The sequence below is a fragment of the Pituophis catenifer genome, unplaced genomic scaffold (genome assembly GCF_029215685.1).
Source record: "Pituophis catenifer annectens isolate HBS135680 unplaced genomic scaffold, rPitCat1.0.hap2 SCAF_2, whole genome shotgun sequence".
Lineage (NCBI taxonomy): Eukaryota > Metazoa > Chordata > Lepidosauria > Squamata > Colubridae > Pituophis > Pituophis catenifer.
Window position 1 is genome coordinate 92,696,578 of NW_027256882.1, and position 22,352 is coordinate 92,718,929.

General features: G+C 35.4%; 1 protein-coding gene across 1 annotated transcript in view; it reads left to right on the plus strand.

Moving 5' to 3' along the window:
- Positions 1 to 22,352, plus strand: part of CLINT1 (clathrin interactor 1) — an 83,585-nt gene that overhangs the window by 57,679 nt on the left and 3,554 nt on the right. The window contains exons 7-11 of the mRNA XM_070937179.1: positions 3,021 to 3,267; positions 7,150 to 7,222; positions 15,063 to 15,143; positions 20,666 to 20,961; positions 21,811 to 22,015. Coding sequence (XP_070793280.1) covers positions 3,021 to 3,267; positions 7,150 to 7,222; positions 15,063 to 15,143; positions 20,666 to 20,961; positions 21,811 to 22,015 — 902 coding nt within the window. The remainder of the gene's footprint in view (positions 1 to 3,020; positions 3,268 to 7,149; positions 7,223 to 15,062; positions 15,144 to 20,665; positions 20,962 to 21,810; positions 22,016 to 22,352) is intronic.

Consider the following 22,352-nt stretch of genomic DNA (forward strand, 5'->3'; position numbering starts at 1 on the left):
ACTATATTAGTATTCTTAGCATTTCTAAACATTGGTAAGCACAAGCAGATTCAAGTGTAATGGTCAACTGATTCGTTGATTAAAGTCTGCTCCAAATTTGACTAATCTCACTAATTTTGCCTAATATTAGTCATAATATTCACTAATACTGAAGTTTTTCCTAAGATAGTTTTCGATGAAATTTGTTTGTGATGTTTTCCACTACTAAGCTGTAACATATATTTTTAAAAGTAACACTTGTCCCAAAATGTATTCCAGGCAGTACATATTATAATGAAAAAAACCTAATTCATGAGGTATATGCTTTACTCTTTACTCTTGTAACTTTATTCTTTTTACTTCAGCAAAAAGAATTTGCACGCTTTAATGGCTTGGTATATTCTAACCATATAGTTGTCCAGCATTTCTTTTAGGTTATTTCAGCTTTTGTATTAATCCTGTTTAGCTCCAGTGGTTAAAGTTTATGGGAATTATATCATTACAGGGCCTATCCTGTAACTTGCCCTAAATCTGGAATGTCCCTTGCCTGGAAGTTGGGTTTTGGGTGTTAAATCTAAGTTTGATCAAGTTGAATAGTGATTTCAGGGTAGTTTTGCTGGTTATTTTCACTTCCTTTCTATATTCCGTGTTGATGTTTTATTTGGTACATTTTCAAATTGCTTGTTTTATGATTATCTTAACACTTCTTAATTCACATCCTGGTCAGTGTCTTTTCTCACTTTTACCATCGGGCAGAAGACACAGAAGTATAGCCAGCCGGACAAACAGGTTTAAAAACAGCTTTTATCCATGGGCTGTCAGACTCCTAAATACAACTACAATCACTCCATGCATACATGGAAACATATGACTTGTTTCTCCCTAATTACTTGTATAAGGACCATTTTCTATATTATTCATGTTGTTTTGTATTTGGTTATGGATTGCACAACTGGAGGCTAAATCAATTTCATTGTATATATGTGCAATGACAATAAAGGTTGTTGCTGTTGTTATTATTAATGAGCAGCTTTGGAAATGTTTCTTGTATTTAAAAGTAAGATAAGTGTGAATGAACAAATAGAAAAATCGTGTTGCAATGCAACAGCACAGCTATTTTTTAACGCTTGACACGTGTTAGCCAAAGTGGCTGCTTGCCTCTGTGAAAGGATTTTTTCCGGGCAGTGTTATTTTACCCGCAGGACGCCTGAATGCCAGTAGGCAATCGGGGGAGGCTCCTTTCCTGTCCCTGTGTGGTTTATTCGCTCATGGGAATCGAGCCACCGAACTGTTGACCTCAGAGGAATGCAGGCTCAGTATCTTACCATGTGAGCCACCGTGGCCCCAATGCTTTTTTTAAAAAAAAGCACAGCTATAATGTGGCTTGAACTTTTCCTATATTTTAATAAAGACTTCTTTCTTTCAGAATACTTAAAGAATTTTACTTTTAAATAAATAAATAAATAGTATTTATTCTTATTTTATTTGGTTAGGAATAACCATATTAGGAATTATGATCACTGATTTTAATGAATTAAAATCTGACAAACAGCTAATATACAGAGATACAATGGGGAAACATAACTAAGTAATAGTTATAAAAATAATAATGGCAAAGCCTGAATCACTGTTTAGTAGAAAACAAAGGCTTTCCCACAGGGATACTGTACAGTAGTTTGTGTGCCTCCATGCTGACAATAAGACAACCTTTTTTAAAAGAAAATGGTTTAGTGCTCTGTTGCATTATTCAACACAAACCTGGTGCAGCTAATTCTTGTTTGAGAACAGTGTTATCTTTCAAGCTACCTCACAGCATATTCTTATTATTCAACGAGGCAGCTTCAGCTCTAATATGAGCTGCAGTTTTGCCTTATCTTTTCTTTCTGGAAAAAGCACAAAATTTGAGTGGATCAGTAAGCCTTGTGTTCTTCATAAGCAAGGAATCATAATTGCACCCAAGATAATCTATATAATAGACTGTATATAGAGTTGCCTTAGCCTATAGATAAGCAGCATATAAATTTAATAAATAAGTAATCTTATACAAATTGCATTCTGAGTAATAAATTATAGCATAGTCACTAGAAAAAAATGGGTTATCTTCTAAGGAGAATATCAACAGTAGTAATAAAATTTTGGTGAAGATCCAGTATTTCCAATGTCAGTGCCCTAAAGGGAAAAGAGAATTTTCTCAATCAGTAGAATTAATAGTGAAAAGTCTGGCAATGATTCAGCTCATCTTACTTGATTGGGCATCCCAACCAAATGTGCAGGTAATGAGATTTAGTATCTTAAATAGAAATTATCTAAACAGAATCCTTTCTGATTTTATAAAATCTTAATCATAAAACTGACTAAGCACGTGGTGCTTCGGTATTGTACCGTGTATTGAAATTTGATGAGGATGTTGCTTAAATCAAAAGTCAGGAACCAGGATAGAGACCAAAAGTATTACAACTTTATTTCATGCTACCTATATACAAGAATCTGAACTACTAACAATCAAGATGAATTGGTATCAGATAAGAGTCAATGGACTTCAAGTAAGGCTGGACTTAGGTCTCTCACAAAACATAGAGACTCCAGACTGATGATGTATTTGACCCCACCCACGCTTTAGCTGAGCCTGGTCATCTCATGTCAGATTTGAAAAATATTATAATTTTTAACCAAAATTTTATAATTAGTTAACAAAAACTTAAGTGAAGTCTTTAAGCAACAATTCCCACAATAATAAAAATAACAAATGGGTTGGAAGAGATTTTGGTTTTTAAATGATACAGTTTGGATTTCTTGATTAAAATTCAGGTTTAGAAGATGCTCACAAGTTGATTGTAGACTGAATAATTCCTATAAATGTGTAAGATATTTCAAACAGGTGTTTCAGATTTGGGACACTTCCAGGTGGTTGAAAGAATTTCAGAAGTAAAATTGGAATAGCTTTTTCAACTTGGCATTGCACTAGTAATTACCTTTGCAGTCTCTTTACTTGTGTCTTCATATAATATCTAATAGATGTGTTTTGGTTTTAATTTTCACAGTGATAGTGATGAAGAAAAGAAATCCAGAAGAGGTAAATCACCAAAAGGTGAATTCAAAGATGAGGAGGAAACGGTGACCACAAAACACATCCACATTACACAAGCCACAGAGACCACCACAACCAGGCACAAACGCACGGCAAATCCTTCCAAAACCATTGACTTGGGAGCAGCTGCCCATTACACAGGAGACAAAGAAAGTCCAGACCAGAATTCCGGAACTTACACTCCACAGTCAACAGCTAAGGTAAGAAAGTAACCAAAGACACCATTATGAGTTAGAATTCTCATTTCTCTTAATCCAAATTGCTTTTGTTTAAAGTAATACATATAAAAAAGTTTTGGCTATGCTGGAAGAGTCATTTATTGAAAATAGCTGGACTATTTTTGTGTTGAACGATCAATGGTTATTGGAAGTCATGGGCGTAAGAACCACAACTTACTAGAAGTAGTGCTTGTGATTCATGAATATGAGGTAATTGTCATAAGCTTGACTTAGGTTGGTATCCGCAGATTCTCTTTTAAAGGTCTAAGCATCTTCTGGAGAACCTACAGGCCCTTCCACACACTACAAAATTTTAGTCCTTGAGCTAGCTAAACTCTCACTAAGGCTACCTGGCCTAGACAACCTGTACAAGCTTTCCCAAGAAGCCAAACCAGTTAGCAGCCGCTCTCTGTATAAAACTGCTTTTTTGGTAGGCTGCATATTCCCATCAATGGTCTACTGGGAGGAGAATAAACCAAACCACATTGCTGAGTAGACTGTTGGCTGCTGCATCACTTATTGCTGCTTCAGTGTCCATCGTGATTGAGTGCTTTTGATCTTAGCTGTCAAATCCAATGATTTGATATTAAGTGATGTTAACATTATATATAAAACTGTTCAGTATTGTGCTATACTTCACTGCAGACTGGTATTCCAGGCGCATAGGGATATAAACTGTCTTTGATTCAAAGATAAGACTTTGCAAACACAAGAGAACAAGGCTCAGATTTTGGACTCTATCAGTTTTGCCTTCATCTTCTATAGTATTGCAAGTCAAATTTCACGTTTGGCTTCAGTAAATTTTTCATTTACTGAAAAGATTGAGGTAAATCTATTGATATTCTTTTCTAAGTATCTGCAATACACGACCTTAACTGTTAAGGGCTTAGCATCAGACTTCGCTGTTTTATGGAATCAATCAAGCAGGCAACTTGAAAGGATATTGAAGGGATCACAGAACAAAGGGACAACCTCATCAGCCTTAAGGAAGTTCAAATACTAGAAATATTATGTATGCTAGTGAGTATATGGAAACATCGTTTGTTTTTGCATAGATAACATGTATCAGCACTTCTCTGGCACCAGCACTGGCAGGTATGTGCTATAATAAAGAGGAGTCCATGTCATAAAAGAATCTAGAAAATAGTGAGGAAAGGTACAAGCACTTTTCTTCCCACTTTATCTACTTAAGCTTACTTAACCTCAATCGAAATTAATGCAGTGGTAAAATCAGCCACTGAGATACAGTTTTCTCAAACTAAGCTGAATAAAGTGTAATCGGGTGGCACAATGTTTAATTATGTCCTAAATTAAAAGATGGTTTGTTTATATCTCTTTCAGCCACCTGAAAGCAACTATAATTTAACAGACAACTGTTCGGTAGCACCCCTAAACAAATCATTTTTATCTGAATTGTCTACTGTCAAATATATCTATTTACTTTATTGTAAAATTGTTTTCTGTCAAATTACTTAATTTTAAAAATGACCTCATAAAGATAAAGACATTTTATTGGTTAGAATTTTCCCTCAGAGAGGAAAGAAGCTTCGACTCTGTTTCAAATAAAAGCTTGCAAATTGCCCTAGATATTCTAGAAGTGAAGTCCTATTTGATCTGTACTGTATTTTTCTCTTGTTCTTTTTTCCCTTACGGAAACAATCAAGGGTATGAATAAATTAAAAACATACAGTCTGCAGTCACAACCTAGAAAAAAACTCTGTTAAGGAATTATCTGTGGGAATTAAATCACCTCCACAGAGCTTCAGATCATGTGATTTCCTGCTCCACAGCTAATATGGCCATTGCTGAGAACAATGGGATTTGAAATCCATACTTCTGAAAAGTACCAAGGTTGGGAACTACTGGCCCATAGTTTTACAGTACATCTCATATGAAAGAGCCTCTAGAGGAGAACAGGGTCAATTTCTTGAAGGACCAATACAAGTAATCCTCAACTTACAACAGTTCATTTAGTGACCATTTGAAATTACAATAGCACTGAAAAAAGTGACTTATAACCATTTTTCACACTCAACGGTTGTTGCAGCATTCCAGTGGTCATATGATCAAAATTCGGACGCTTTGCAACTGGTTTATATTTATGACAGTTGCAGTGTCCTAGGATCATGTGATCCCCTTTTGTGACCTTCTGACATGCAAAGTCAGTGGGGAAGCCAGATTCACTTAACAACCGTGTTATGAACAACAGTGATTCACTTGACAACTGTGACAAGATAGGTCGTAAAAAGAAGCAAAATTCACTTAACAACGATCTCATTTAGCAGTGGAAATGTTGGGCTCTCGTAAGTCAAGGACTACCTGTATTTAGTATCTATTGCCCAACTAAATGAAACATTGGATAGATATATCACTGAAATTTTGGTCACTCCCACATCTATGGTTATCTTGGTGCTCAGTGTTAGAACCTACTACATAGCTAGGAACATTACACTTTTTAAGTTTTGTTTCCACTTCCGTTTTTCCTTTAAACTCAGAAATCAGTCACAGCACAAGCCTTTTTTTCCTTCAGAAGTAGGAACCACTATTCTGATGTACCTTTTCTCTCAAAAGATGTTGTGGACTGTGTTACGCTTTCTTCACTTGTTATCCAGCAAAGGTTTTTTTTTGTTGTTGTTTCCAATTATAATTTATCTAACAGTGTACTGTTAAACTAATGTATTGGAGAAAACATCATAAAAAAAAATTAAGGTGAGCCATTTGTCTACTTAATAATGCTGCAATGAGTAGATTTTCTAAAGCTTATCAGGTATGCAGAGTTTACTATAACGTGTGCCAACATTCATGGACTATTAAAAAAAGATAAGGTGCTACAAGAAAAACAACTTTCTATCCATTGTTATTTGTGACTAAACAGAAAAATGTACATTATCGGATCACACATATTAAAATATAATGGCTTTATGAAATTATTACCTTGCAGTTTAATCAGTGATTTATTTTAGTAAATTCAGGGCCCAGTGGCAAGATAAGTCATCACAATAGTTTAATTATTAATAAGAAATTGAGCATTTTGGAAATGATATGCAGCATTCAAGAAGTTCATTTTCTAGCTTAGTAGTTTTATCAAATATAGAGAATTTAAAATATCAGTTGTTGTTTTATAAGAGCTGGTTTAAACTAACATGTTAGCTTTGAACTAAGGGGAATGTCAAGTCCTTTACTAAATTTTCTCTGTTAGTAGAAATGTTTTTCTGGACAGTCATTGCTTTTTTCTTGTTTTTTCTATTTTCAATGTTGGCTCCTGGTGTTGGCCAGTCTTCTAAAATAAATAACACAATTTACAAATTTGCTTACCTTAGATGGGATGCAATGTTAACCACATGGGCTAGAAAATAAATATAGTAAAATTAAAAATCTTACTTCCAAGATTTGAATGCTGAATTTAAACCACAAATCAGTTTTCAAATTAGTGATTACAGAGGGCTTAGTAAGAATAAATAATGGGAAAAGATATTTGTGAACAGCTACAAGCATTTTATGAAACTGGAGTGGTTTTCCTGATATTCTTAAAGTCCTAATATCAGTTTTAAGGAGCCAACTTCATATAGGCATTTGTTATCTTTATTTTGAAACTGTTTCAAACTATTTCTTCCTTTTCACATCTTTGCAAACACTAATGGAAATAAATTGTTGTACTAAAATTGTAATAAAATTCCTTTGATATGTTAATTTCTAGTCTTCCATTTTCTAATGTTTTTAATATGAATTTATTTCTAATAAGGTTTCTTGGGATGTACACTCCCTGGCCTGTATCCAATAAAAGAGGAGCTTTATAATGCTGCTGTTTTCTTCAGTTTTGTTTATACTATATATTTTTAAATAGTTCAATTGTGCTTGTCCTAGGTTTCTGGTAACAAGTCATCCAATGATCTGGTTGATCTTTTGTTCGCTGGTACAGACCAATCTGTTTCAACAGGTAAAGTGCATTTTCTTTTTTCCATTTGAGCTTAATTTTCTGTTTGAGATACAGGACTATGGAGATACCGCATCAACATTATTTATTTATTTTATTTATTTATTAATTTAATTTGTATACCGCCCTTCTCCCAGAAGGGACTCAGGGCGGTGAACAGCCAAAATTAAAAAACATACAAATACAAAAGTTAAGATAATTAAAAAGAATTAAATCACTAGCTTCCCAATTTAAAACCCCCAAATCCATAAAATCTAAAATCCCAATTTAAAAACCATTGCTTCATTATATAGATTAACATCAGTATTAATACTGAGAAGGATTCATAATTAGTCTTCAAGAATTATAGTGACTGGAATATGTGATCCAATCAATTTTCAGCCCTTACCATGCTATACACATTGAGAATAAGGAAGAGGGGATGTGGAAGTGGATAAGTTATATTTCTAAATCTGTTGTACGGTATTTTGTAAGCATTAATTTTTAATTTGTTTTTTCTAAATAAGCCTATCATCACAACTAAGAATTGTATGTGATCGCCATAAAAAACCCAGACAATTTTAACTATTTTTGAAAACTATCCATGATCATCTCCCAAGTTGAGTACTTAGATGGAGGATCCTGTAGAAAGGCCAGGAATGTAAGCTATGCTGGAAGGTGGGGAATCTAGGAGGCAATAGCAAGCAAGTTCCATATTTCTACCAAGTAGTTTTATAAAAACATTTTCTTTCAGATTGGATTGTTAACGATTTGCAAGATGTTCAGTCTCAAGTATAAAACGGGATTTTTCAAACATTTTCAAACTTGAAAATTTCATTAGTTTTCCAAGTCCCATTCTTTCCATTTTCACAATAGAAATGTCCCACTTATGGAAGCTGCAAAACTTGTGTCCCTCAATATGATTTAGGACTATTAGCAGAAGAGAGGATGATCTCATCCCTCTTGCTGCATGAGGAAGTAACTTTGCTCGTGTGTCTGATTAGCCCAATCTATTTAACATTATTCTCCATGCCTCTCCCTCTCAAACGTTTGGCAGTGAGTGTCAGAAGATTCCATGTCATCTGGTCTAGGCCTTTTTTAGGGAGAACACTTTAACTGAAACTGAATGCCAGAGGGGTATTTAGGAAGCTTTTAATAATATGCATATTTTTATACATGACTTCATTCTTTATCTCCAAGCATGGTAGATTTGATTTAAATCAAGTCGATTTAAATCATGATTTAAATCACTAGTAAAAAGACTTGATTTAAATCAATTCGATTTAAATCATAATTTTTAAAGAGCAGCTGTCATCTCTGTCCCGCAGCGGCTCCTCCTCTGACCCACTGTTGACTCACCGACAGTCCCATTCACTTTAATGGGATGGCTGGTGATGCAGCAGTGACACAACAAGGTGAGGGACATGGCGGGCAGCAGGTGAGTGAATGTCCGCTAACAGGCGCTGCCATTATGAAATGACAGGTGCTCTTTAAATGTAAGGACTCATTTTTGCTGGTAGTTAGGATCTTTAATATTATTATTTGCAAACAAAATGAAGGTTTCCTATTTAGCTTGCAGAGCTTGGATTCATTGAATGAATTTACCAAAAATGTAAATATTGCAGAATATACAGCCTCATGCTACATAACTAAGCTCCATTTCAAGGTGATTAAACTAAATTATTAATGTATCTTAAATAGAAAACTATCTTTAGATAGATTTTTACTTCAAAGGCATTTTATTAAAATAAATTTGATAAAAAAATTTAAAAAATCCAATTTAAATAAAAAAAATCCAATTTAAATCAAACATCCAATTTTTTAAAAAAAAAATTTAAATCATCAATTTTCCAAGCATAGTTTTCTGAAATGTAATAAATAACTAGTCTAGCCAATTTGAAAACTTTGCTGAGATAGGATTATTCTAGTTTACTTTCAAAATATAATTCATGTATTTGTCCATATATACATGAATATGTATGTATATTTTGTTTGTCCATATATACATGAATACATGTATGTATATTTTAAAATACACTACAATATGTGGATATGCTCTTTTGAACAAAGACGCACAGTTCAGTCTTACTATGTTTTAATCATCCCTCTTTCTTAAAGCATACATAGTTGCTTATTAATACAAAGGTAGTGTCAAATATATTTTATTTTCTTGGTCTTGATTATTTTAAAATATAAATATTTTGTTTATTTCTTATTTTTTTAATAATTCACTATCTTTTCTTATAAAAACAGGTCATGTTTCTATCTAGGTAAACATTGCTCTGAAGTCTTACAGTAATGACCTAATCTATTGGCTTTTTAAATATATCATCATGTAGATAAATATTTTTTCGGGCAATATATACAGTTCATAAAAATAATGTGTTACAGCACATTACCTAATACTCACAGCAGCAGTATGAATTAAATATAGATGCTGTTAAGAACAATAATTTGTTATCTAACCTATAGCTCTCTCCTACTTAAAAATTAGAGGGCTTCCCTTAGTTCCTGGGGCTCACTGGACGTTTGCCAATTGGTTAGGCACAGAGCCATCTCTGCAGATGTGTGCAGGAGATGTAAAGGGAAGAAGAAACATACTTTCAGGTGCTACTGGGACACTTTAGGCACATCCTTTAGTCAGATGGGAGCCACTTCTCTTTGAGTGAGTCCTATGCAGCTGGACTTGAAGCAGAATGGGACTCCTATATTTGAGGATTCATCTAAAAGGCACCTTGGTTCAAATACATTGAGCTTATAATGCTTGTGACTTATCAGCTCTCTAACCAATATATTGCTCTAAAAAGCAATTGGTCACAAAGGTTTTAATTAATAGGAGTTGTAGTCCAAAATACCTTTCCCACACATAGGTCAGTGGTAGTCACAGAATGCGCTCCTTTACATAAAATATTGCTAAGAATATGCAAAATGAGTATGTAGAAAATACAAAATATGTGTTTAATAAAAGTAAACACATTCTTTAGAATGTGTATGCATTGAAATGAAATGCTACTTATGCTGCTTATTTCTAATGATGTAGAAATAGCCAATTACTGTTGTATTTTTTTTCCACGTCCCTGAATTAGATGACCTGATTTAAACTACTTGAAGTCAGACAAGTGATTCACATAGGTGTTGTGGCCTGCCAGCGGCCAGCAGAGCTGGCAGTAGATTCGGACAGTGAGGAGATTGGGGAGGAACGTGGGCCAGTCCTGGAGCCTGGGGAAGGCTCGGACGAGGGCTCTGCATCAGAGGCAGAGAGGGGGGCAGGGCCATCTGGTAGTTATGTGCTGCCTCCAGACCCTCCGTAATCTGACATCAGCGAGGCAGAAAAACAGTGTGAACCTGTTCCCAGTGTGCGCATGCACAGAGCTGCCAGAAGGCAAGAACAATTAAGAGAAAAAAAAGGTTACTCGGGCTTGGAGATGATTGGCCCCTCCCATAAGACATAAAAGAGGAGCAAACGGACATGAGCCTTTGCAGGAAGCAATTAGTTCATATAGTCAATTCAAGATCTGAGAAGTCCGTTTGACTCTGCGCCATTTGGCCTTGCAAAAGTAATTGACAATTAGATCTCTGGCAGCGTATCATGGAAGATAAAGGTGGGTGCTTATCAGCATTACCCTGAAAGACTGTGTCAACTCGATTAAACATCTGTCGGAATCTTCACAGACTGTTTGTGAATCATTACGTGCTATGAATGACCATAATTCACAGCCATCTCAATAAAAGAGTTTTTTTGGGACTAAGATTGTGATTTATGCTTTCTCAGGAAACCTAGGTCAGAACAATAGGAGCTTTTCCTATAGGAATAATATGGGCCCTTCTCAGAAATTGCTTTATCCACGAGCACTTCTCAGTTGGGCACAAAGCTCTTTGGATCTCAAACGGAAGAGAATATTTGTAGTTCAGGGTTGAATTGCGAGGTCTTTTGTGCTCTCTGAGCTTGGTTGGTCTACCACTGATGATGTTACCTAGTTTGGGAATGAAATATCTGCAATAAAACAATCTAGCTCAGAGAATATCATGGATCCCACAGTCTTTGCATCCCACTCTCAAACCATATCCTATATAGTTTGTTTAATAACTGAATTCTTTTTCCCCCCATTACACCAGATGAAGCATTTTAGCATTATTAGCTGTAAACACTTTATAAAAACAGAGTATGTAGATCTTTCTTCTGAATGCTGAATGCTGGAAGGTAATCCATTCTGCTTTCTGTGCTCTGATGGAAGATGGACTTATCTCTCTTTCCACACCATATCAACATTTAGAAGATGTCCTAGGGATCAAATGTATTACTAGCTTGCTACCACAAATAATGTCATTGCTGGCCTAAGGGGGCATTTAGAGTTAGTTTATTATGACCATGTTCACTCTGGAGTCTTTTTATGTAGCTGTTGTCCTTCATAAGCAGATAAGCACTGTCCTTGGCTATGTGAAACTTATCGTGTGTGGCATTGGTCCAAATGGGCCATACCACAAAATAGGTCTAAGATTTTACTTTTGTAAAAGAAAAGGACAGGAAAATGTATGTTGCAAAGAATTTGTTTATTTTCTGCCAGAGCTCTTCATACAGATTTAGCAGTTTCCTCAGCAATTTCACCTTGGAATTTAGCTGGTATTTATCATTCTAGGGTGACACTTAAATTGATTATTTAGGGTTCTTTTGTCCTGTGTTGTCTTAAATATGTGTTTAAGACTAATTTTCTAGTTATCAGACTTTCCTGAAACTCATATATTGTACAATACAGTGCATGTACAGTAGATGTGCTGTGTAAAATTGTACAATGATAACTCCTATTCATCTTAGTCCTTTTGTTTGTATGTATGTTTGTGTGTGTGTGTGTGTGTGTGTGTGTGTCTTGCACAGCCTCTAACTAATTGAATCACTGAGGTGATGTCCATCTTTTATAAATTGCTAGCATGAACCCACCCACTCCTGTCATTATTTTAAATTCGTACCAGAAAATAACCAGCATTACTTTTCTATAAGCATCACAGAAAAATTAACAATATAAGAATTTGAGACAGATATGGAGTCTATTTTGTACTTAATAACAAATCAGTGTACATTCCAAAAATAGAGGCTTCTGTTTGAGAGTCAAGCCAGCCAACCTAACCTTGACTACAAATGGCATTAAAAATAAATACAGGTACACATGTTGTAGAAAGGGAATTATTCATTTTATTGCTGCTAGCCATTTATTAAAAAAGGAGATGGTTCTAGTTTAATTAACTGAGTTGAGTGCAGCAGATGGAACAGAATGTCTTGCAGCTATAAGACAATTCCGAAATGGTACCAGATGTTGGAAACTGTCCCTGGTGTTGTTTGAGTGCAACACAGATGTTACAGTCCCACCTGGCTAGTTTCTAAACACTGCAGGCTAAACAGCTGTGATGTAACCCATATAATGTACACAGGCACTAAAAGTAGAATAATAGAGCCACTACTACTTCCTATAAGAATGTGACCACTCAAAGATGACATTTTTTTAAGGACAAATGAAGAGTAAGGCCAACTTTTTAGTACTTTCAGGGGAAGAAAGGAGCTAATTAATACATTGCCCAGGAAGCTCAAATTCCTATATTAATGAGAGGTTGATTGTGCAGCAACGAACATTGGCTCAAATAAACACTCTGCAAAAGCTCATTAACATATACAAGTTTAAAAAATTAAAGAGCAGCTTTTCTCCTGAGTCTAATAGCAGTTTTATAGGGGGCTGATTTTTTTTTTAATTCCAATTATGCCTATCCTCCTGAAGTATCGCAGCCCCAATTTTTGTCCATAAATCTTGTCTAACCGGTAACACCAAATGTATAGTAGTGCTAAGCTATACAGTTTGTTCTCCTAGATTGAGAGTCTCTGTGAAATGCCTAATATATTATGATTATGCTCAACTGAATTTTAATACATTTTTCTATTTTAATTGATAAAGTATTGTTGGGAAGAATAATTGGAAGTACTGAAGTACTTTTTGAATAAAATGGTTTCAGTGCTGGAAAGAGAGTATGTCAACATATAAAAAATAAAGCCCAATTTAGATTACCATATTTTCCGGAGTATAAGACGACTGGGCATATAAGACGACCCCCGAATTTTCCTGTTAAAATATAGGGTTTGGACTATACTCACCATATAAGACTACCCCTCTTCCAACGCACACCAAATAAAAATTAAAAAACATCAACTGGCTCACCCACAATGTAAAAGCAGCTGTGCTAGACCCAAAATGGCCCCTGCAACAGGCAGGAACCTCACACAGCCACAAAAAGCCCAAAAAAACAACTTTCACACTTTACACACACACAACACAACACAACTGGCTCACCCACAATGTAAAAGCAGCTGTGCTAGACCCAAAATGGCCCCTGCAACAAGCAGGAACCTGACACAGCCACAAAAAGCCCAAAAAAACCAACTTTCACACTTTACACATACAAAATTCCACATACAGCTTTGTGAGATTTTGTGTGTTTGTGTAGTTAGAGTGAAACACTACAAAAACACACTAAATCTCAGAAAGCTGCACAAATATTATTTTATTTTATTTTATTTTATTTTATTTTTATTTTTATTTTTATATGAAAGCTAAATTTAAAACTTCCTAAACTTTAAATGGCTAGGTCTAAAAAAGAACAACTAAAAAAACCCCAATTAACTATTTTTTTTAAAGATCCCAAAGGGGAAAAAACTTACCCAATAGAATAAGGGTCTCCAACCTTGGCAACTTTAAGACTTTTAGACTTCAACTCCCAGAATTCCTCAGCCAGCTTTGTTTTGCTGGCTGAGGAATTCTGGGAGTTGAAGTCCACAACTCCCTGCCTGCTTGATTGCAGGCAGGGAGTTGCTTGCTAATGGAATGGATTCAGGCAAGTGAAGCAAGGCAAGCGTTGCGACTAGCAGCTAAGGTAAGCAAGCTGGAGGGGGAAAACTTTTTTCCTTTTACATGGCTCTGCGATCCCAGCTGAGTTGCTTGATTAGCAGATCGTCAGAGCTTGGATCGCCAGAGCCATGTGAAAGGAAAAAAGTTTTTTTCTTCTACATGGCTCTGGCGATCCCAGCTGAGTTGCCTGATTAGCAGATCGTCAAGAGCTTGGATCGCCAGAGCCATTTAAGGCTTGTCAGAGCCTTTCGGGCTGGTCTGCCTGGTTACAGGAGAACGACACCCGGCGTATAAGACGACCCCCGACTTTTGAGAAGATTTTCATATGTTAAAAAGTCGTCTTATATGCCGGAAAATACGGTATATGACTTAAGATGTGGAATCGTGTGTTCACCTTTTATGCTTTCTCTTGTTCAAGATTTAATTTTTTGTATGACCGGCAGCATAATAAGCAAAAAAGAGGGGGATTAAAAAAAACAAAAAAAACCCAACCATTATTCTGTGTCTTATTTGATTAGAATTGTTTTAACTTTTGCTACTATAATAACAAGCCTTTTGTCTATAGTAATTTTTTATGAGTTATGACAAGGATTATATCATGCAGCCTTAAAAATTCTTTTCATTACTATATAAATATATAAATAATAAGATAGACTTGAGCTATATAAGAAAAATATTCAGCATGACTTGGATTAATATTGTACATAAAAGGAGAAAATGCCGTTTATGGGCCTCATTATATATTTAGTTTGGATGGGCATTGTTTAAGAGTAGTTTATTGTCCCTGCTTTCTCTCTCTCTCTCTCCTATTATTTTCAGCATTAGTATGGGCCTTCCATTTTCTGTATCCATTGTGAGATGTGTGCTAGATTACATTCTCTTTGGTTTTTCTTATTAAAAGTATGTGTAAACTTTACCAAAGGAAGCGGTTCTGGCTTTCTTCATGACAACCTGCCTTCTCATTCCTTTGGTTTTAGGTGGCTCCACTGACCTCTTTGGAGGCTTTGCTGACTTCAGCTCTCCTGCAGCTGCCTCCGCAAGCTGTCCCCCATCACAAGGTAGGAAAGGGAACAGAATAGACCCCAAAATTGTTGATTGCTATTATGCTAGAACCAAAAGCCAGTCCTTTCGTTTGAACAGAGGGCTTTTTTTAAAAAAAGCTGCTGATCTAAGTATGAGAAAAGAATCCAGTTTGTTTAGTACAATCACCAAAGGCTGGTGATAGTAGGCAGAATGATAATTCACACCGACAGGAGGAAGTTTTGTGTTTGATTTTGGTATACATTCTAAATGTGTTAAACCTTTCCAGAGGCTTATAAAAACGATTTCTTTGGGTTAGGGTTCTGCATGAAATCTCATCTCTGCTTTTTGGCGGTTTGCCACTCATCTTTTAGAGAGCATCAAAGCCCACAATAGGGGGTTTGGGAGCCATAGGTTTCCCCACCATTGCTTTAGACCCACCTGTTGGCAATTCAGAGAAAATTTTATTGTTGTCCTCCCTCTAATAGAGTATTTGCCCCAGTGTATTATTATTCTGCTTCTTATAACATAAGAATATAGCTTGTTTTGAAAATCAAGATTTAAGATTTTAATTTTTGCAAGATTTCAATTTACCGCATTTCCTCTGATTCTCTTTTGAGTATCTTTATGTTGATCAAGTCATTCAGAATTAGGAAATATCAAAGGTATTTATTATGCCTCCATTGTGCTTAATCAATAATTCCATTCCTCACATACTTCCCCCCCGCCCCTTGCTTGTGGAGATTTGTGCAATTTCTCTCGCAGGTTGCAGGTTTCATGCCTCCCTTTCTCTCTCTTAAGGAGATCAAGAATTGTAAGGCTTCTCATAGCATAAACATATAATCGGTGCTGTTTGTTTTGATATGATGTTAGAAGTGTTGGCACCTGGTAATATGATGTATCTTCATTGTTTTTGGGTCATATGCGTTATCTGAAATTGCCAGAGAGCTCTTTGTTGCTGAATCCCAGGACTTATTAGGAACAGGTTCATCTATGCATTGCCTCTGTTTAGAATTTGAAAGCAATGGGAGAGGGGGAAGGGAATCAGCTTTAGAAAGCTTTCAAAAATTTTACACGTTTTAACTGATCTCAGCATTTCTCTGATGTTTGCAATAGTTCTAGATCCAGTACTTTAATTCTAAAACTCCTTGGTTTCTTTATAAATACATTTTATAATCATTTACCAATGCCTTAATAGATTTTAAAGCAAGGTTGTGTAGAAAAACCTTATACTTGTTGACAATAGATTTAAAAAGTGGAATGGCATGTTTAGAAAGCCATCTTGAATAAATGATGTGAACTTGGTATTTCTGCTGCGGTCTTTGCTGTATAATCAGAAGACATTGACTGGGCAATAGCAGTCAATACACTTTGATACCACTACGTAATCTCATTTTATTCCTACTTGTTAGAAGACTAGATTTAGACAGTCACAGGGTAGATTTAATTTAAATCAAGGCAATTTAAATCACAACTTAAATCATTATTTAAATCACTGGTAAAAAGGCTTTTTAGAATCTTTAATATTATTATTTGCAAACAAAATGAAGGTTTCCTATTTAGCTTGCAGAGCTTGGATTCATTGAATGAGTTTACCAAAAATGTAAATATTGCAGAATATACAGCTTCATGCTACATAACCAAGTTCCATTTCATGCTGAATAAACTAAATTATTAATGCATTTTAAATAGAAAACTATCTTTAGTTAGATTTTTACTCCCAAAGCATTTTATTAAAATAAATTTGATAAAAATAAAAAAAAAATGATTTAAATTTTAAAAAATCAGATTTAATTTTTTAAGAAATCCAATTTTTTAAATTTATTTTCTTAAATCATTGCTTTTTATCCACCCTGGACAGTCAAGAACCCAGAATTGTCTCAGTAATGACAGCAAATGGCTGTGTGATACAATGTTTGTTGTTGTGCACCATATTTACTATCTTGTTCCATGTATGATGTTATGATTTCTAGAGTATATTTAATATTTTGTTTTTACTGTGTGAGCTGGCCAGAGTTGATTTGGAATCAGGCATCACCTAAGACTAATTAATACTTTCATGTGTAGATGTTATTTGGACACTCCATTCTGTTTGCTATGATAGCTATAATAATGGTGCTTATATTCCGCCAGGCTGGGCTATCAATATAATGATTTTAATTGGTTTTAAATTGGGTTTTTAAATTCGGGGTTTTATAAATTAGGCCTATTATTTAATAATTTTAATTATTTTAAATATTGTCTGTCTTTGTGTTTTTAATTAGGCTGTACACCGCCCTGAGTCCTTCGGGAGAAGGGCGGTATAGAAATAAAATAAAATAAAATAAAATAAAATAAAATAATAAAATAAAATAAAATAAAATAATAAAATAAAATAAAATAAAATAAAATAATAAAATAATAAAATAAAATAAAATAATAAAATAATAAAATAATAAAATAAAATAAAATAAAATAAAATAAAATAAATAAAATCTACACAAAAACTCTTTTTAGACCCATAAATCATGGTTCTGTATCTTGTGGTGTTGAAAAATATCCTAAAAATAGTTGCATGTCTTAGAAGGAAAGAGAGAATTGCTTATTTTCATTACTTTTTTTTCTTTAAGATTCTTGCAAAATAAAAATTGTCCAGTGGAGGGGAAAAGGCCTGAAATTTCTTATTCCTGATATCAAATCCCAAACTGATAGATTATCTCACCCAGCAGTTTCATGTACGCATGAAACAAAAAGCCTTAGTCCAACCAGTTTCTCAAAAGCTTTTCTTAAAAAGAGAAGGGAGATGGGGCAGTAGTTATTTAAACAACTGAATTTGAGGATGGCCTCTTCAAGAGAGGGCATACTGTGTCTGTCAAGACTGGAAACTTTCCATGCCCTTTTTAAATTAAAGCATGTCACGGGTTGGGAGCTAAGCCCAGTTAAAAGTGGTTTTCAAAAAAGACCAAGTTAACTATGATCCCAAAGCAGCTTTAATGCACTTGACATGAAGCAGGTCTGCACGACTTTTGATTGTCCCTCCCATATCTTGGGCCCAACCACCCCAAAAATGTAATGAATAGATTTCTTGATGCACTGGGATCCAGAATGTATACAGCTTCCCCAAGAAAGGCCCTGGGATGGATTAAATTAAAGCCTGTCCTTTTTTATTCCTCACTCATCACCAAAACTACATTTTATGAGAAAAGAAGATCTGGGTTGATCTAAGAACTGTGCCTTTAAATACTTCAGCATGCACTGTTCTACCTAAATCTTCACAGATTATTAAAACTGTTGTTTTGGATAGCTGAATCCTGTTATGCAAATATCATAGTATAATTTAATAATATTCCTTTATCACTATTACTGTGATTAATCTGTACTGATCACCATTATGCAAACAGGCAATTATGATTTATCTTTCTCGAACAACAAAGCCCCTCTAGAAATCTTGGTTGATTCATCATCTTTCGTGTAAAGTTCCCCAAAGAATGGCAATAGACACCTTTCTATTTCCCCATCTCCTTTGTATGTGTATTTGGAATATGAGCATCCAGTAACTGGAGAATCAACACATTCAGCAGTTACTTACCCATCAGGAATACTTTAAATGTGCTTACATTTTTAATAGGCAAGACTAATTGAAACACTCCCAATAAAGTCCTTTTTCTAAGGGAGATCAAAGCAAATGTTTCATCATTGCCCCAAGCTAATGAATTTCAACCTGCTACTTGCAGCATTAAAACGCACCATTGTGCAGAGAGGTGTAGATCTTCTTTTCCCTCCCCGTCCTGGCTTACTTAAATTTTAATCCATCGTTGGAAGTGAAATTAATTAAAATAAAGGGTTTTATACCCAGGTGCACAGGTAATATTAAGAGTTACTGAAGTGAGATATAAATTATTGCAGCAACTTTATAATTAAGCACATTAGATTCTAGATAATCTGCAAGTTTGTCGATCACTAATTCCTTATTATCACTACAGGTCGGATTACTCTGCAGTCAGAAGGGTCTCGTTTCTGTGACCTTATATTTCCCGTCTTTCATTGCTTGTTTCGTAAAACTTATCCCATGTAATTCATGAAAAAATCCTGAATTATTCCCTTTTAGTCCTGCCTGATATTAAATATAAAATGTTACTTGCAAGGTGTAAATCTGTATAATAAGCAACATTGCTGTCCATTACCTTCCTGGTTGAAGTATGGGACAAAAATGATTGGTTAATCATTTATTGATCAAAATTTTCTTTCATTATGTGTGACTAAAAGTTATAATATTCATCAGTGGGTAATGAGTGAAATTTATCATCAAAATCTACTTCACATTTTTAAAAAAGAGTAGGCTTTGCTTTCATCGTTACAGTTTCATCATAAGGTTTGCTTATGCGGGTAACACTCCACTTATGACCGTTCGTTTAACAATGGTTTGAAGTTACAATGGCCATAGAAAAAGTGGCTTATGACCCATCCTTAAAAATACAATCATTGCATCACCTCCATAGTCACGTAATAGCAATTTGGGTGTTTGGCAACCAACTCCCATTTGTGACAGTTGTAGCATCCTGCAGCCATGTAATCTTGATTTGCAAACTTTTCAACTGGCTTCTGACAAGCAAAGTCAATTGGGGAAGCTAGATTCACTGAACAACTCTGTGATTCACGTGACTGAGTGATTTGTTGAACGACTGTGGCAAAAACGGCGGTAAAAATCAGACCCAGTCACATGATAACTCACTTAACGACCACATCACTTATTGACCGAGATTCCTGGCCAATTGTGGTCATATATCTGGGATTACTTGTACGTTTATTCAAGTTAAATATGTACTTTTATAAAATATGGAAATAGATTCCTCTATAAAAAGAACAGAAGTAATTGGAGAGCTAGTCAGTATTTTCTGTGGAAAGATTTGAATGTGTGCGAGAGCTTTAAATGCATATTTATCAAAGCACCCGCAGAGTGCTAAATAAATACTATATAATGCTGTCAACCAGCACAACAGAGGTGAGATAAACACCCAGAGGCAGTTGAATTTGAAAGCCATTATTTTATTGGTATCCCACTTAGCTATACTGATTTAATAACTCTTTGTAAGCAAATAATTTATATGTAATCGGATGAGTTTGAACAAATTGCTGTTTTTATTACTTACGACCGTGAGACCATTCTTGTTTATAGTGATTGATTCAAAGCCTCAGCCTAAGTCAGTGTTTTCTGTTTTACCTAAGGCTCACCATTTTTCAGTACTAATAATTTAAATACTGAACCTCTGACGCCTCCTCTATCTATCATGCGCTTGTGGGTTAGATGTTATACTGTCCAGGAATTTGCATCCTACTGATAAACTGTCAACAGGTGTCACCTATCCAAGCCATACTTTCTGCTATTGGCAAGTGAATTTCTCATTTTCTTGCTACCACTTTCAAGTTGTTAGAATATTCATGAGGGAGAGTAGGGCCCAAATGGAGATTCTACCTGCAGATGTTAATCTGGGTGGACAAATGTCAATTCCCATTTGTACCAGTTCTTAAAAGGAGGCATTTATTTGACTTACAAAAGGTTTCTTTTCTTTTTCCTCTCCAGGTACAATTACAAGCGGGAATGGAGAATTTGGTGACTGGAGTGCCTTCAACCAAGTTGCTCCATGCCCAGCTGCTCCAGCTGGAGAACTCTTCAGTAGCTCTGCTCAGCCAGGTGCTGAGCTCTTTGGCAGCTCTGGTCAGCAGGGTCTTGGTCAGTCTCCAGGTGCTGCAAATTCTGCTGACGTGTTTGATTTGATGGGTACCTCCCAAGCCACAATGACCTCTTCTCAAAGCATGAATTTCTCCATGATGGGCTCTAACACTGTCAGCATTAATCTACCTATGTCAAGGTCACAGGTATATAATTGTTCTACAAGCCATTAATCGCCATTTTCTCTATGTTTGAAACGGTGTCTGAATAATTTAGACAAATACTTATTTTATCTGTTCTGAGTATTTTCTAGCCTATTTTACTTTGATCGTTATTCTTTAAGATTCATTTAAGTAGAAAAAAGAGTCATTCTAGAGCAACAGAACATATTGTAGAATTTCTAGCTGTAACGTTTTAATGGTTCGGAAAAAGTGTCAGTTGTTTCCTGTGTTAAGAGTTATTAGTCCTTTAGTTAGGTAAATTTCCATCTAATTTAAAAAGATTTCAAAAAATAATTGGAGAGGTCAAATGTGGTTGGGAGAAAGAAGAGGATTTTTCTGAGTTTCTGGTCTTGGCATAAACTAATGATTCAGTTCCAGAATCTAAAGAGTTGGGAAGGACTTCAGAGTCATGTAGACCAACTACTTGCCCAATGTAGGATTCACCAAATTGTTTCTGACTGATGACTATAAAACCTTGTAGTTTTATCCCACTGGTTCGTCGTCCTCTCTAATTCTCTAATTCTTATTCTCTAAGAATAAGTCAAATACTTCTATTGGTAAAAAAGTAAATTCCCTTTTCAGATATTATCATATTGCTACTTGGACATCTGTTCTACAGGCTAAACATATTCAAGTCTTTTAACTGCTTCTCATAGAATTTGGTTTCCAGACCCCTTACTATCCTGATAGGCCTCCCCTAAATTAAATTGTCAGTGTCCTTTGTGACCTGTGATCCCATACTGTGCGAACTTCGTAGGTTATTCCTGTGTCAAATTCTAGACCATTAAAGGAATGAATCTCATAACTCTAAAAAAATTTTTTCAATGTTTCCAGCCTTTGCAAAGTGTTAATCCAATGATTCAGAAGCCTAATCCACTATATAATCTGGGCACAGAGATGGTCCCCAAAAATGTAAGCAAAACTCTGCCTTCAACATGGTCCGATCCCAGTGTAAATATCAGTTTGGACAATTTAGTTCCTGGTATGCAGCCTTCAAAACCCCAGCAACCGTCACTGAACACAATGATTCAGCAACAGAGTAAGCAACCATTCTCTCCTATCTGTTCATGCATGTTTCTAAAACAGGTCTCTCTGAATCAGGGGTGAAATCCATTTTTTTTTACTACTGGTTCTATGAGCGTGGCTTGGTGGGCATGGTGTGGCTTGGTGGGTGTGGCAGGGGAAGGATACTGCAAAATCTCCATTCCCACCCGACTCGGGGGCCGGTCAGAGGTGGTATTGACTGGTTCTCCAAACTACTCAAAATTTCCACTACCGGTTTCCAGAACCTGCTGGATTTCACCCCTGCTCTGAATGGGTTTGTGTAGGATTAAAGTTATCTCCATTTTGAAAATATTTTACATAACTTCAGTTTC